Source organism: Scomber japonicus, chromosome 20 (assembly GCF_027409825.1).
Source record: "Scomber japonicus isolate fScoJap1 chromosome 20, fScoJap1.pri, whole genome shotgun sequence".
Taxonomy (NCBI): Eukaryota; Metazoa; Chordata; class Actinopteri; order Scombriformes; family Scombridae; genus Scomber; species Scomber japonicus.
Genome location: NC_070597.1, coordinates 11,156,184 through 11,170,998, shown reverse-complemented (window position 1 = coordinate 11,170,998; position 14,815 = coordinate 11,156,184). Strand labels below are relative to the sequence as shown.

At 38.6% G+C, this 14,815-nt stretch overlaps 3 protein-coding genes across 3 annotated transcripts; 1 reads left to right on the top strand and 2 right to left on the bottom strand.

The window, feature by feature from the left end:
• Positions 1-4,122: 4,122 nt before the first annotated feature.
• On the bottom strand, positions 4,123-7,624 carry mmp21 (matrix metallopeptidase 21). Its single transcript, XM_053341275.1, has 8 exons — positions 7,472-7,624; positions 6,965-7,385; positions 6,476-6,742; positions 5,799-5,938; positions 5,524-5,665; positions 5,169-5,426; positions 4,901-5,073; positions 4,123-4,428 (listed from the first exon to the last, which is right to left on the bottom strand). Exons 1-8 carry the CDS (start codon positions 7,622-7,624, stop codon positions 4,123-4,125), a joined length of 1,860 nt encoding a protein of 619 aa, XP_053197250.1.
• A 380-nt stretch (positions 7,625-8,004) lies between these two features.
• uros (uroporphyrinogen III synthase) lies at positions 8,005-11,141 on the bottom strand. The gene is made up of 10 exons (XM_053341276.1): positions 10,904-11,141; positions 10,370-10,453; positions 10,169-10,252; positions 9,978-10,074; positions 9,733-9,807; positions 9,221-9,295; positions 9,033-9,116; positions 8,816-8,901; positions 8,637-8,735; positions 8,005-8,397 (listed from the first exon to the last, which is right to left on the bottom strand). The coding sequence occupies exons 2-10, from the start codon at positions 10,430-10,432 to the stop codon at positions 8,275-8,277; spliced, it is 786 nt and encodes a 261-aa protein (XP_053197251.1). The 5' UTR covers positions 10,433-10,453; positions 10,904-11,141; the 3' UTR covers positions 8,005-8,274.
• Positions 11,142-11,300: 159 nt separating this feature from the next.
• On the top strand, positions 11,301-14,473 carry bccip (BRCA2 and CDKN1A interacting protein). The gene is made up of 7 exons (XM_053341186.1): positions 11,301-11,470; positions 11,798-11,872; positions 11,979-12,059; positions 12,142-12,228; positions 12,359-12,546; positions 13,335-13,500; positions 13,623-14,473. The coding sequence occupies exons 1-7, from the start codon at positions 11,318-11,320 to the stop codon at positions 13,791-13,793; spliced, it is 921 nt and encodes a 306-aa protein (XP_053197161.1). The 5' UTR covers positions 11,301-11,317; the 3' UTR covers positions 13,794-14,473.
• The last annotated feature ends 342 nt before the right edge of the window (positions 14,474-14,815 follow it).

Here is a 14,815-nt window from a genome sequence, read left to right as displayed (position 1 = left end):
ATGCCTACATACCTTCAAAGTCTTCCCTTTATCCACAACGATCATCTTATGACTCAGGACTTTCTGTACAGCTCGCCAAATATCCATTCTTGTGAAATATGAAATCCGTTTCCATAAAACCGAAATACTTTCCTCAATATGTCCATGTATTTAGTCCAACACGTAACGTAATAACACAAATAACAAACCATATACGGTCCGTTTACGTCATTTCCTGACCTGCACGTCCATCTCAGAGTACACGTGACTAGATGTTTACGACCGTGAGCCTCTTCTACTTCTGACGACACCACACACAAGCCAATCGGTGTTTAGGATTAGGCAGTACATGTCTCCAAAGCCAATGAGGACATGTGACCGATAACAATGACGACATGGCTTTGATTGACTGTTTTGTAGGCAAAGGGGATGTGAAGTTATAGGTGTTTGATTGCGGTTATACAGCTTTGGTAACCAAGTGTCCATTTGGAGTCTCCAAAAAGGACCTGAGGAAAACGCATGGACATACCTGTTCAAAAATAATTCTGAGAAATTCATCTTTTGGTCTTTTGACTCCAAATTTGGACTGCATGAAGCCAAGACCTGTGCCTGTGGCCTCATTGTGTCTATATCCTGCTGAGAGGTCCCTGAATGTCTGTACACATGTCATTGTAAAGGCAAACCTATGGGCGAGTAAACAACCCCATCATTGTAACCTCTGCCACTCTTTGTCAGTAAGTCACAGAATCACACAGACACTTTTACAAGAATCCTGAGAGTGTTTCCTTTCCAATGATACCAGACACATCTCTGAGTCTCAAACTATGTGGGATCTGTGCTGCTCACAACTTGGGCATGTCGTTTAGGCTAACAGCATAAAAAACAGGGGCGTGTGTTAAGTGGTTAAACTGCTCGAGTACCCCTTAACTCAATCAATGACTGGCCAAACACGTGTTCATTAATAAAAGGTACTGACTTTGAGGTTATATGTCAATTATTTTGCCCATTGTGTTGTTGCTTTTGTGTCAGATATGATCTTCCTACAATTAATTAAAGAAGTGACACAACTTGTGTTCAAAAGGGTCAAAATGCAAGACACTGGAAAAATGAATTCAGTCGGTGTGTCATAATAAGGTGGGGGGTGAGGCAATATCTAGATACAGTGAAATGGAGGAATGGGATGCAGGAAGCTGCTCCATCCTCATGAGTCCTCTCCATGGCAGCTGATCAATACCCTTGAAGTAATGGAATTGTTTATTCCTTTTCCTATGAGGTTACCACTTCACATGCTCTATTTCTCCAAGGGCAGACAGTGGACAGACAAAGCATGACAGATTTTCATAGTGCTGTATGAAAGCATGTACAAAGAGTAAAGTAAAAGATATTCAACATCTTCAACACAAGTGTTTAATAAATTGAAACTATTCGCGACATCTTTCCCTTGTTCTGTGACTCACAGAAAAAATGCCATCCTCTCTATCACAAGGGAGATAGATGAATTGTTTACTGTGTAAATGTTGTCTTTCTGTGAACATATTGAAAGTGATATCATCTTTGAGCTGACTATTAATTCAACCCTAGAGACGTGACAACATGAAAATACTAGATCTCACAGACAAGAATCATAATGCAACACGTTATCTACATGCAGCGGTTTATCCCTTGGCGTGCACACAAAGACACACTATTGTATTACATTCAGTTTAAAAGATACTAGACATGATTTATTCCTAAATGTTCCATCCACACAGCTCTGAGACACACTTGAGGCAGTAGTACTGCAAGTTATTTTCATTTCTTAACAGAGTTTAGGGGATTTTTATTGTATGAATGTTCAGAAGGAGTCCCAATCTCCTGTTTCTGAAGTTCCTCCCATGTGGATTGCTGTGCCATGACAGGTTTTTGTGTCCCTCTGGAGCTGCTGCAGCTCGGGATCCATCAGCATGACTGATCTCATTTATCCTCGTCGCATCCATAGAGGCCCATGGTGTAGGAAAGGGAGCTTCGATAGCAGCACTGTTAGTGCAAAAGCACAGATCAACGAGCTGTGCAGTATGGCAGCCACGGAGTCGCATGTGTGAATAACAGTTTGCATTTAGGATTCCTCTATATGAGGAACTCCAGGGTGCAAGAGATGTATGGTGCTTCATAATGGGATAAACAAACAGATCACAAGCCTCCACTATACTGCATCATCTTATGTACTTGGATTCAATATTAGTCTATCAATAATTCCTGCTGAGATGTCAACCACACAGCAACATACTGCAGCAACAAACATATGGCATATTAGATACATGAGCTCATTATGACTTACAGAATGTCTATTAGCTCTCTTGGTGATAAAATAGCCCAGTAAATATTATAATTATCTTCAACTGCTACATTTTAAGTGGACTTTTGCTGAACCAAGGAGCCATGAATGATGCCTGCTATTCATTCACTGAAATTCCAGACATAACATGGAAATTATAAAGCATCTCTGAATTTTATCTCAAGAAAACAAGCAGACATCTTCAGCAGAGAAAGATGAACAAGGGTGTTTATTTGTATGCTGTCAGTGCTTCCTCAGGAAGCGAAGCTCTTTCTGTAAATGTGAGAGCAGACTCATCATCTTATGAAATCCGTCTCTGTAACTCCTCTTACCCTGACATTTTGTTCCTTTGCTTGTAATTGATTTCTACTTCAATTTATTAATATAGCCTATGGAGCGCCTGGAGCACAACGCTAGTTATCTTGGGCCCACCAGGAGCTTAATCTTCTAAAATGAGCTGAATTAATAAGAGTGTTCAAGTAACATATTGATTACGGAATCGATGTCTGTTTCTTTGCACCATGCTCAAATGATTAGGATAAAATGGAACCGCATTAAGTAATAAGACGAGGAGCTTTTTCAATCATTTTGCTACAATCTAAATTTCAATTGGCTTGTTTTTTTGATTGATAGCGTGTAAATCTTCAACAAAACTATTCATAACAAGAAGGAATTCAAAGACGCAGGTTGCTAAATAGATGTTTTCCACCACCTCCATGATTTTATTGACAAAGCTTATACTTTTTTTCCCTTCCAAATCAGCCCAAAAAGCTTGTTGCACTGCAAGAGATGAATCACAACAGAACACTGAAGGGAATTTCGTATTGGGAGAATCATGGTTTTCTGGTCACATGACTTTCTTTCCTGCCTGCGGCAGCTGTGGATTTGTGCTTCTGCAAGGTAATTCAGAGGGAAGTGATAGTTTTCATACATTCAGTGCAGATGTGATCTCAGATAGTCAAGCCAACGAGAAACAATGGGACTAAGCAATGGGACAACAAATGGATCTGGCAATAATTTTGTATTCCTCTCAGCAACATATTGTGCAAATAAAGGAGGAACAAAAATCATATTTGAGGAATGCGAATGAATCCCTATTTTTAAGCCACTGTGTGCAATATTTCTGTGGATGTACTGTGAACATCATTATGTAAGATGTCTTTTTCTATACCATTATGTCAAAAGACCAGATGTTTTCCATCTCCAACCACTCTCAGTCTTCTGAATAAATTTCCATTTTTATACATGCATTTTAGTTATTTTTACATATTTCATATAGGTAAAGGTCTAATGTATTTTACATGAGAAGTCACTTTACACTTCATGATACATATATTGTGAGCTGTGTTTTTTATTAGAATAAACATTAATTTTCTTTGTAAGTGTGCCCTTTGAAAGCAATTCCTTCCTTATACAGATTAAGATTTACATAGAGCAACCCTCAGCACAACACAGACAGGTATAAGCAATATTATATGTATATCAATAGGTGTCTGTATAAAGAACAATAAACATTTGATAAATAAGTATATTATCACTTATGCTCTAAATATCTTAATCATAAGACATCCTTTAGGATTTTTCCATGCCAGAATGCATTTGGCAGCTCTAAGTGAGAGACAATGAAAGATAGAGCAGTTAGATATAAATAAAACACTTAATTGAAAATTAGCCATCAAAATACGTAAATTGTAGTTTTTGAGAGTACAGTACTTAGAGAGTACAGTAATATGAGTAAAAACATAGATAATGTATGTAACACAAACAGTATGTATGTAAACACATCATTAAACATCAGTAGGGTTTAATGAATCTCTGCTTGAGCACCCTCAGCGGGTTAGTTTGAGTGCAGTGGGATGAACATTGCAGATGTCGAACCAGTACTGATCCACCTCTTTGTGTGGCAGCAGGCCATTTCGTGGCAGAGAGGGCCGGCGCCAACGATCACGGCTGTTCACCACCTGCCAGAAGCGTGTGCCCTTGAGAAGAAAGATGGCATTGTGGGTGTAGGAGAAGTAGGCAGCGTCAATGTTGCCATCTGGATGATCTCCACTCACCACTGGAGGGAAAACATCTCGGATGTTTTTGGGGAAGCCTCTTGCCAAGCCATTGGTCTCCACATTGAATGCATACACCTGTTTGAACAGACAATTGTTTTCCCTCTTAAGAATTTTATTACTAACAGAAACCAACCAGTAGTACTATACTGATTTGTAATAAATTGTATATGTACTTTGGACCCAGGTTTTCCATATGTCAGTTTATAATAATTTGATGAAAACAATTGTATTGTGAAATTATAAGACTAGATTTATTCAGATGTTAATTAGTTGATATTCTCCAGCAAATCTACAATCAATGGAAATACCAAAACTTGACAGTGGCTTTTGTGGCACCTGGTGGAATGCAGTAGCAGTTACCCACTTTGCCCAGTTGATAATCCTGCCTTGATTTAACCCCTAAATTGTCCCGCCATTGGTGTCATCTCAGATAATGCTCAAATCTACTGTTGTTTTTCAGAGGCCTAATCTAACAATCCCTATGCACTTTCCTGTCCTTTGTATCTCCCCATTTCACATGTGTTAAAGAGAAGATAAGGATTCTTACAAGCATGCTTTTGAAGAAATAGATGTGGGAGTCTCTCCTGTCATATATCGCTGTGTCAATGGGACCCGAGACCCCTGGGAAACCCTCAGAGATTATCCTTGGATAGCGGTGACCTTCTGCGTCCTTTATGAACACCTGGTCATTATTACTGTCATATCTCCAGAACCGAGTACCTGTATGTGAAAACAACCAAACATATTATGAAAAGCTACTGGCCACTTACTCTTTTTGTATAATATGCACTATATATATATATATACACCTCTACCTTTGAAGAAGTAAACTGCATCTCTTTTTCTGGACCACACATGCACATGTGCATCAACTCCATCAACAGGAATTCCACGCCAGCCAATCTGCAGTGCAACTGGGTCTCCAAAGCGTGTTCTGTTATTTCTGTTTTCATATAGCCAGTACCATCCATCTCTGACAAAATAGGTGTTAAAGCGGACAACTACCTCCCCATAAGGTGTCTTTTCCTTTCTGATCCAATCAAATACAGTGCTGAATTGACCCCTACAGCCTCCTGGATGAAAAAATATATGGTTTTGTGTCAATTTATCAGAATATCATTCTGGGGCTATGTTTAGAAGTGTCCACTAGATGGTGCTGAAATCATATACCGTAGAGGTGCTGTATGGCTTTCCTGTCCATCCAGTCCATCTCAAAGCCAGACTCATGGGGCAGATAGCTGGGCTGCATTATAGATCCAGGTCTGTAGATGTGAGGCAGACCCAAAACATGACCAATCTCATGAACTGTGACCTAATACATGGAGAATTAAAATTAATCAGTTTTAACGGAATCTATTTTTTTCATTATATTGTTTCAGTGCTCAGATTGACCTGCTTACAGGCTGCAATATCACTTGAATTGTTTTAATTAGGCTGTTGCTTACTTTAAGAAGGCTGATGCCACTGCCGGCATTAGGATGAGTGAAATGTTCATCATCATCAAAGTGTATATCACCCAGGAACCAGGCGTGGGCAAATTCCTGACCAGTCCCGTCAAACCTCTGATTACATCCCAGATGTCTACCTGAGTGGCAGAGATTTATCAAAGCAACCATCTTTTTTCAATCAATTTGGGCAACACAACCTCTACATATGGGTCAATGCATGTTTTATTTCACACAAATCTTAGATTTAGTGAAAAGTTAAATCCAGATAAGATAAGAGAGAAAGAAAAAAACATTATTAAACAAAACCAAAATATCCTAGCTCTTATGAACACTGTTAACAGGTATTACTGCTGCAATGTTGGTTGTTGATATTAAAGCTAATCTATTCTAGAGTGGCCAAATGATTTCATTTTACTATTGAATTATATTGTCAAATGTCAAGTATGAATTAAAAAAATGTTTTGTTCATTATCTGTCAGAATATCTGAATGAATAATAATCAATACTGTACTTTAACAGGTGTTATATTCATTTTAATGTATTACTATAGAGCTTAATGATATGTGACATATTTTCTTGTCTTTCTTTTTCTTGTAATAATGAACCTTCACAGAAAAATGTTATATCCAAACCAAGAATGATAGTAATGAGTTCCATGAGCTCCTTAGACCTACCTGTGCCAAAGCCAAGCCTGATATCAATATCTTCCAGTGGGGAACGTGTGTCCTCTACAAACTCCAGCGGAGACACTTCACTCCACATCCTGAAGGCCAGCCTGAAGATGTACCTCTGATCCTCGATAGACAACTGATTGCTGTAGCCTTCTCCAATCAACCTCCATTTCAAAACTTTCTTAGAAAAGGCCATGTAACCTGTTTGACTCAAATCTCTCCTGCGCCTACTCTTGGATATAAGAGTGGCAAGATGATGTTTCCGCAGGACTGTTTCGCTCTGATGCGTGTTCACACTGACATTTACAATTTGACTGTCCATGTTGTTAACATGTGAACTATTTTTTAAAGTGTCGTCTTTGGTAAAGTCTTTTGTGTGATCTACAGTATCATTGGACATGCCTGTGAGAACACTTTCTGTGTCATTAAAATTGAATAAGTCATCCTCAGAGGAGTTAACAGAACTAAAAGAAGTGTCACTGATTATATCACTTGCTGTGTTGTTACTGTCAGTCTCATTAAAAGAGTTACTAGGACTGATTTCAATATCTGAGGCACTACTGTTTTCAGATGCATCAGGTATGTTTAGGTCAAGCTTCTTGTCAGGGACTCCACACCTTGGTTTGTTCATAGCCAATTTGGTGGCCTCATCAAACACACCGGTGACAGGCAAGCCTGATACCTTCTGAAACTCCTCAAGTGCTGAAATAAATGCTTGGGTTTTAGTTTTACTGTTGCGGTCATATTGATCACCATCTGGAGGAGCATCCCTTGAATGAGGGAGTGAGGTCCCCTCCTGGACCATGGCTTGAAGATCATCTAGGAAGTCATCATCAAAAGAAGCGTCTGAATCTTCAAATTGACTCTCCTCCCAGTTGACTGGTTTAATGAATCCATATCTAGAGAGAAACAACTAAACAAGACATTTTCAAAGTTCCAAATATGCTGAAATACAAAAACACAGTTAGCAATTGGGAAAAAAATATGTGAGATTTTTACCTCTGCATTGTACTTGTCTGTTATGAGCTCCGCTTGGTGGGAATTAAGAATCTGCATATCAGAATGATCCCGATTATGGAAAAGTTTCTCTGCATCAGCTGAGCTAATGCTTGTCCAGAAAAGCAAAATGATCAGCTGGATAAAAGTCAGCATCGTGGTGTTGGTTTACTCCTGAGACTATATACAAGTGAAATGAAGGCAAGTAAGAAACCACACTGCTTTATAGGCTAATACTGAGTTTCTCCACCCTAACCTTATCTAAAGGTGTGATTCTCCAGAGGTATCCCACTTTTCTCAGCTTTGTGTAAAAAGTAAACCTGTCTTTACTGCCTACAACTCTTGAATTTGACTGAATTGTATAGATGTTTTACACACACTTCACTGGTTTTAAATGGACTGTTGTTGACCTGTGCAAAGAAGTGAAAACCTTCACTTTCATGTGGACAATAACAGTGGTTTAGGGCAGTCATGACCTCTGCTCTCTGACACCTGCTTTGAACACACAGACAAATAAAGTGTTTTGAAATGAACCAAACTTTTCACACTGACTTAAATTTATTTTCATAAACAAACTCTACATTGACTTTCTTGAGCAAGCTTAACAATAAATACAATTATAATATATTCACTTAGTCTTTCATGGCTTTTATGGCACGACAGCCACTTTTTCTCAGTGCAAAAAAACTTTCCAAACTGGCAAGAAGAGCAGCACACAGACAAATAACAAAACATAAAAATAGAAATACAGAATATACAGAGAGATGATAATGTGGATCGGTTTAACATTTGAGGTTGGTGCGTAGCTACTGTAAAGCTTTGGCTATTGATGCTGCCAGGTGTTCAGCTGTTGGCTTCTCTGCAGTACAGCTGACACACAGGCCCTCTGCTGTCATAGCGTCTTGTGTAGTGGGCCCTATGGCTGCAAACTGGAAACAAAAAAAGGTTTAAATGACTCTCAGAGACAACAAAAATCTGATAAATTAGACTGATGAATTTTGCATGTGGGAGCTATACCTTTTTTTAATGTATTTTTAATTTTGGCAAGTACATTCTTACATATCATCTCACACAGTTGCTTATTGATGTCCATACCTACATTTCCTATTATGTCTAATGTATAAATCCGTTGATCTTGTCAACATCTGTTCAAACATGGGAGCCATACCTTGATTTGAGTCAGCTGTTCACCTGACAGTCTGCGCACCACATCAAGGCAAAACTTCACTCCTGATGGACTGAAGAAAGCTATACTGGCTGGAGCGCCCTGTGAATGCAAACAGAGATGCAGTTAACACATAAAAAATACAAATGTTCTCTTTAAAATGTAGTAGGAGTGGGATTCACCTGCTCTGTGTAGTAGTTCTTAAGATTTTTCGCTAGATCTGGATGTTCAGCTGTTTGATAGACAGTCAGTGTCTCAAGGGGAACTCCTGGAAACAAAGAAACAGATCCCCGCAGTGACAAAGGTAGTTCAATTACTATTTTATAATTAGTGTAACCCCAGTGGGAGTTTTGTCACCTTGAGTTTTAATCGAGAAGCACAACATGGGGGAATGCTTACCACTTTCCCTTAAAGCCGTGGGCAAGACTTCTCTTTTGATTGAGCCACAGGGGAAAAAAAGTGGTGGAATATTTGTGTCCTCTCCTGCGATGAGAATCAGGTGTAAGGTCATATTTGTTATCAGAACAGATCATTAAAAAAATTGAATTAAACAGTGAAGATTGCGAGACTATAAAATGATATCATACTTTCAATAATAACACGTGATAGCACCTCTGCTGTCCCAGTGTCCTCGCCCAAAGGGTTCAGACCAAGATTTCGTACTGTGCAGGATTAAAACATAAGAAAACATGGGGATTAATATGATAAGCAATGCTGATATCATATCATGGCAGTGAAAATAATTTTGAGTCATTTTAACTTCTTCAATAACAAAATAAGTACATGATAAAAACTAGCTACAAAGACATCCAACTGTTGATGTTTTCCATGAAGAAAGAGGGTAAAACACACGTCAAAAAGGTGCAGCACCTGCTAGTTTTCTAAAGATCAAATACAGTCGCTCTGTTTCACAGCAAACTGTCACTTGTGTACAACCTATTTCCTCATGACCGAGGGTACTAACATCACTTCACACATTTATGTCAGCACCAGGTGCCTGCCACACTTTCCTGCACTTAGCATTAATATAAGAAATGTTTATAATAAGCACAATGCACAAAGGTGTAGTTTTTTGTGTTTTCATGTGTGAATAACATACCTAATGCAGCAGTTGCCTTCCCAACAACATAGATGGATTTGGTATTCCATTTGTCTTTCACTGAGTTATTCCACTCTGAATAAATAATGTAGGAAAAATATTTAACACTTAATCAAGCTAGATGAAATTTATTTAAAATCTTAGTTAATGGTTATGATATCCAGTACACAGACGTATTAGATATTTAGCCTTAACATTTGCAACCATTATAAAATTTGTGAAATATATTCTTTGTATTTTCTGACCTTCCCTTCTCTCATCTGCTTCTAAGCACATCTTCACGGCTTCCACTGCCCTTGGACTGGTAAATATGAGCCCTCCATGTTTTTCTGGCTGGAAAAGCTGACATAGAGAGTCATAGAAATAAATTGACAACATGAAACATGACATAAATGAAATAAATATATTAATCTAATACTATAACGAGTGATTTTACCTTATCTGACAAGGTGTTTAATGAGACAAACTTAAAAGACAACACAGGAATTAAGGTTGCTTTGTGACCATGTGATGCCAGCTCCTGGGAAACAGAAGTAATTTAAAATTAGGAGTCAAATAGAAAGCATTAAACTCTGACTACACATATGTGTGAACTGAGCACTATTGGATACAAGTTAATGGGGGAAATCGCCTTTACCTTAATGTAAGGATCTGGTCCAGCATTTCCATCCCTTGGCTCTTTGAGAAGCAGCACTTGCATCTTGATAAAGACCTCAAAACACTGGATAAATAAAATTGATCAAATATTAATATGAATGCCGTTGTCGAAATGAAGTCAGCGTGTAATATTACAAAAAACAGTGAGGACGGAGGGTGTGAATGCACAGCAAGCTAAAGCTACACCCTAAAAATGTCATGTGCAGCCTGCTGATAACAATATGTACAGTCATGATTATTGGACTGTATTAGAGGAGCAAATACAAAACAAGCATAACAAAATAATACTTTTACAATTGAAAGCCAGTATCTACAACTTGTGTGTTATTGTTTACATTAGCAAGCCACACTGTGAAGTGGCAGCCCAAATTAGCTGGATTTGTAGCATTGGTCCATAAACCCCGATGACAGTAAGCGATTTATTTGTATCGCTCGTCATGTACAATGATATGAGCTACAAAATATGGCCAGAAAACAGTAAATTATTACAAAATATTGCAATAAATGTGTGTACCTTCAGTGTTTCCTACAGCTGAGTGCATGACGACTTCAGATACGGTTAAGAAGGGGAGTAATAATGCTGTACATTTGACCAAAGTCCCGAAAAATTGAGTTATATGTAACGAGACATACATAACTGATTAACTTCAACCTCAAAAATATTCCTTTATAGTTCAACTACCAACACATAATGGCAAAATTTTAGCGTAGGCACAATTTAAGTAAATAACCTCCCCTTTTTCCAAATTGGTTTATTCCACTTCCCTAACGGTTAACTAGCCGTCATTGCGGCTCCGATGGTTGCTACGATAAGCGGAATGTCTTGTACATTTTGAGCCGTAATGGCGGCTACAGTGGTCCAGTTTCCTCACCTTGCCTCGACTTTAACCTTTTTTCCCCCGCCCACTTAAGTTGACACGCGTGTTGCATGTTTGCAAGCATGGCTTCATCCGCTAAGAGGAGAGCTGTTGGTTTGGGTGAAAATCCAGAGGAAAGTGAAAACAGCTCCGATGAAAACCCGGAGGATGATGACGATTCCGGGGAAGAGGACAGCGAAGCATCGGAAGAGGAGATAAATGAGGTAAAACAACAGACTAGTCTTTGATAGTGTGCATGGCCTCTTTAGCTTGCTAGTTAGCCAGCTAACCCAGCTGTCGACTAAAAAGTAATAGCAGATAATTGGAAGCCACATAAACAGGATAAAAAAAATAACGTTAAATAATTGGCCCAGAATACAAGAAGTATAAGAATAGTCCTTTCCATGATAACTTGGCTGTTTGTTCAGCAGTTTTTCAATGCACAACCTGAATGACCGATTCACTCAAAAAGTACATGATATAGGCTAATTGATTAAAGTAATAAAGTACTGCAGGTTTCAGCTGTTAACTGTTTATTGTTTAACATTCAGGAAGTAATGGTGGACTTCGAAGCCCACAACATTTCTGTCAACGACTTCAATGGCGTCAAGAAACTCTTACAACAGGTTTGGGGACAGCATTCATATTTATTGCATTAACTGATCCTCAAGTTATTTGCTAAGTGGCAGCTGTGCTTCATGCTGATGCCACTTCTGGTTTGTTTGTGTGCAGCTGTTTCTGAAGGCTCATGTAAATACATCAGAGTTGACAGATCTCATCATTCAGCAGAATCACATCGGAAGCGTCATCAGGGTGAGTTACTGAAAAGGCTAATCCACTCATCATATATTTTAAAGAGAATTTTTCAGCAGCTTCAATTCTTCTTTTGCTCCAGCAAGCTGAGGTACCAGAGGACAGTGATGATGATGATCCAGATGAAGTGTTTGGCTTCATCACTATGCTCAATCTGACAGAAAGAAAGGTGAAACCACTGACGCACACTGAATATCAACCTATACACTCACTTGTAATATATAAGTACATTTATACACATGACAGCAGATAGGTTAATGTTTCATTGAGTGTGTTTGTGTGTCTGTTGCTGTTTGCAGGGTGTGCAGTGTGTGGAGGAGGTGAAGGAGCTGCTTGTGGATCAGTGTGAGAAGAGCTCCAATCACAGCACAATGGAACAGCTGGAGCAGATCCTTAATGACACCAGCAAGCCTGTTGGGTTACTGCTGAGTGAGCGCTTCATCAATGTACCTCCACAGATTGCCCTTCCACTGCACACACAGCTACAGTGAGTTTAGCCTGCCTTCTAATGCCCTCTTCAATAGTTACTCTTTAAGGAGAAGTATATTGTTAATCACATTATCAGCCAGGGTTGCTTTGAAGGGAACAAAGGAGTCAAGAAATGTGCCACTTCATCTCTCTAATCGTGTCTCTAATTTAGCGAACAGTATATTTTTAAACTCCTGATTCATAGCAAGGTGCTTACTTACCACTGCAGCACTTTATTGCAGTTTTACACATGTGATTACAGCTACATGTGTACTATCTAGCTTTATCATGTTTTTATGAATTCTCAGTGAAGTTCAGATTTGTAATCAAAATGCATGTTGTAACTCTGAATTAAATAAGCAGTTCTTATCAGTTTCATTTCAGTACACCTGAGCCATAGTATCCTGGAAGAAAATTCCAGGATTATTTATTGCTTGTTTGTGGGGGCAGCATCAGCCACACTGCATTTTTATTTTTCCTTTTTTTGTTGTAGTGAGAGGATATTGTCAGTGTGTTATTTAAGAGCAACGGTGTGTTGCCACTAGGGGGCAAAACTATACTATATGTTGTTATCACAGTATTGTATGGTGGGAGTGAATGAACTCGTTGACCCTCTATCCTTTGTATGAACTGCTCATTGTTGTTGAAGCAGTACGTGACCTAATAGGGTTTCGTATAGGAATACACAAACTATTTGTAGTGTCTCTGTGGTTTGAGTATAAAAATGAAATGCATCCTTGTTCATGGTCTGAATAAATCTTTTGCGAATGTAGTGTGCAGAAAAATAAATGGCATTCTTTTCTTCAGGGGAGAAATCACTGAAGCTCAGAGGACGAATAAGCCTAGCGGGAGGTGCCACTACTGTCTGATGATCAGCAAGACCTGCAAAGAGGCAACCAAGACTATCCCAGCCAGAGGACCCCCCAAAGAGGAATACATGTTTGTCAATGCAGAGGAGGAATTCTTCTATGAGGTAAAGTCAAATTATGTTAATGATGTGTTCCGTAATAATTCGTAGTACATATTTGGACATTTGTATTGATGTACAAAAAACTTGTGCAGTATAAATTTTAATCTCCTGTGTTCTCCTTACAGCAAGCCATCATGAAGTTCCACTACTCGGTCCAGGAGGATGCAGACTCCTGTTTGAGTGGAAGGTGGTCGTTCGATGATGTACCCATGAAGCCTTTCAGGACAGTGATGCTGATCCCAGCAGACAGAATGCCTGCCATTATGGACAAACTGAAAGAATACCTAACTGTGTGAACCTCCATAATAAACTAAGACCCTATACACATACTGAAGACCTTCAAGCTCATGGATATGGTTCAATATATGGCTCTGTCAATTACAGTAGTGCAAGTATTGTAAACCTGACATTTTGTACTTGTTGCCTAGGGACAGTTTCCTTTAAGCAACTTTAAAGATGTAGTTTTTACAAATTTCTGGGAAACATTATATATTACGGTTATATCTTGTGCATATAATTAGAAATACAACACTTAGTCATGTTGTCTACAAAGACTTGTGTATAACAAGATTATGAACCAAGACAAGTTAAGATTACACTTACTTTTGTATTAATGGCAAAAGCTGATTGGCTGGGCTTGTTATCCAGCCTCCACAGATGGTGAAGGGATGAGTGTGTCATCTCCTGTTGTATCAAATGACTAAATAGTAAAGCTGTTTAGCAACATGCATATTAGAATTACTAACCTGCCAGTCTATATTTTCATTCTGTCACTGTGGCTACATAGTTCATTTTCAAATTTAATCTGGATTGTAGATATTTATAAAAAAGGACCATACAATTTTTTAAATAAAAGCAGTTAATTGAATGGTGGATATTTCTGCTAAAGCACTGTTATACTGTTGCATTTTAATTAATATGTACATCTCTTGGTACTGGTGATCAATAAATGCATTATACATTTACATGCTTTGACAAAAATGTGCTTTCTGAATCTGTTGATTTGAGTCTCAAAGCTAGATCCTTACATACCGTATCAACCTGACGAACAACACCAAGACCTCTGAAAAGGACAGCTTTGCATAACAAACAAGAAGAAAACATGACAAATGACTTCCTTAGCAGCATGTTTACTTTATGTATCAACAGGCTAAACCATCTCTGAATCTTTGTTTTTTTACACAACAGATTTTTTCCTTCCCTCCCTTTCACCTAAAGCAAAACACGACATCCCCTCTGCTGCTCATTGCAGTTTAAAAACCTAACCAGCTGTCAGTGTGCTAGCAATTTTCACACAAACTTGTCTTTCAGTGAAGGG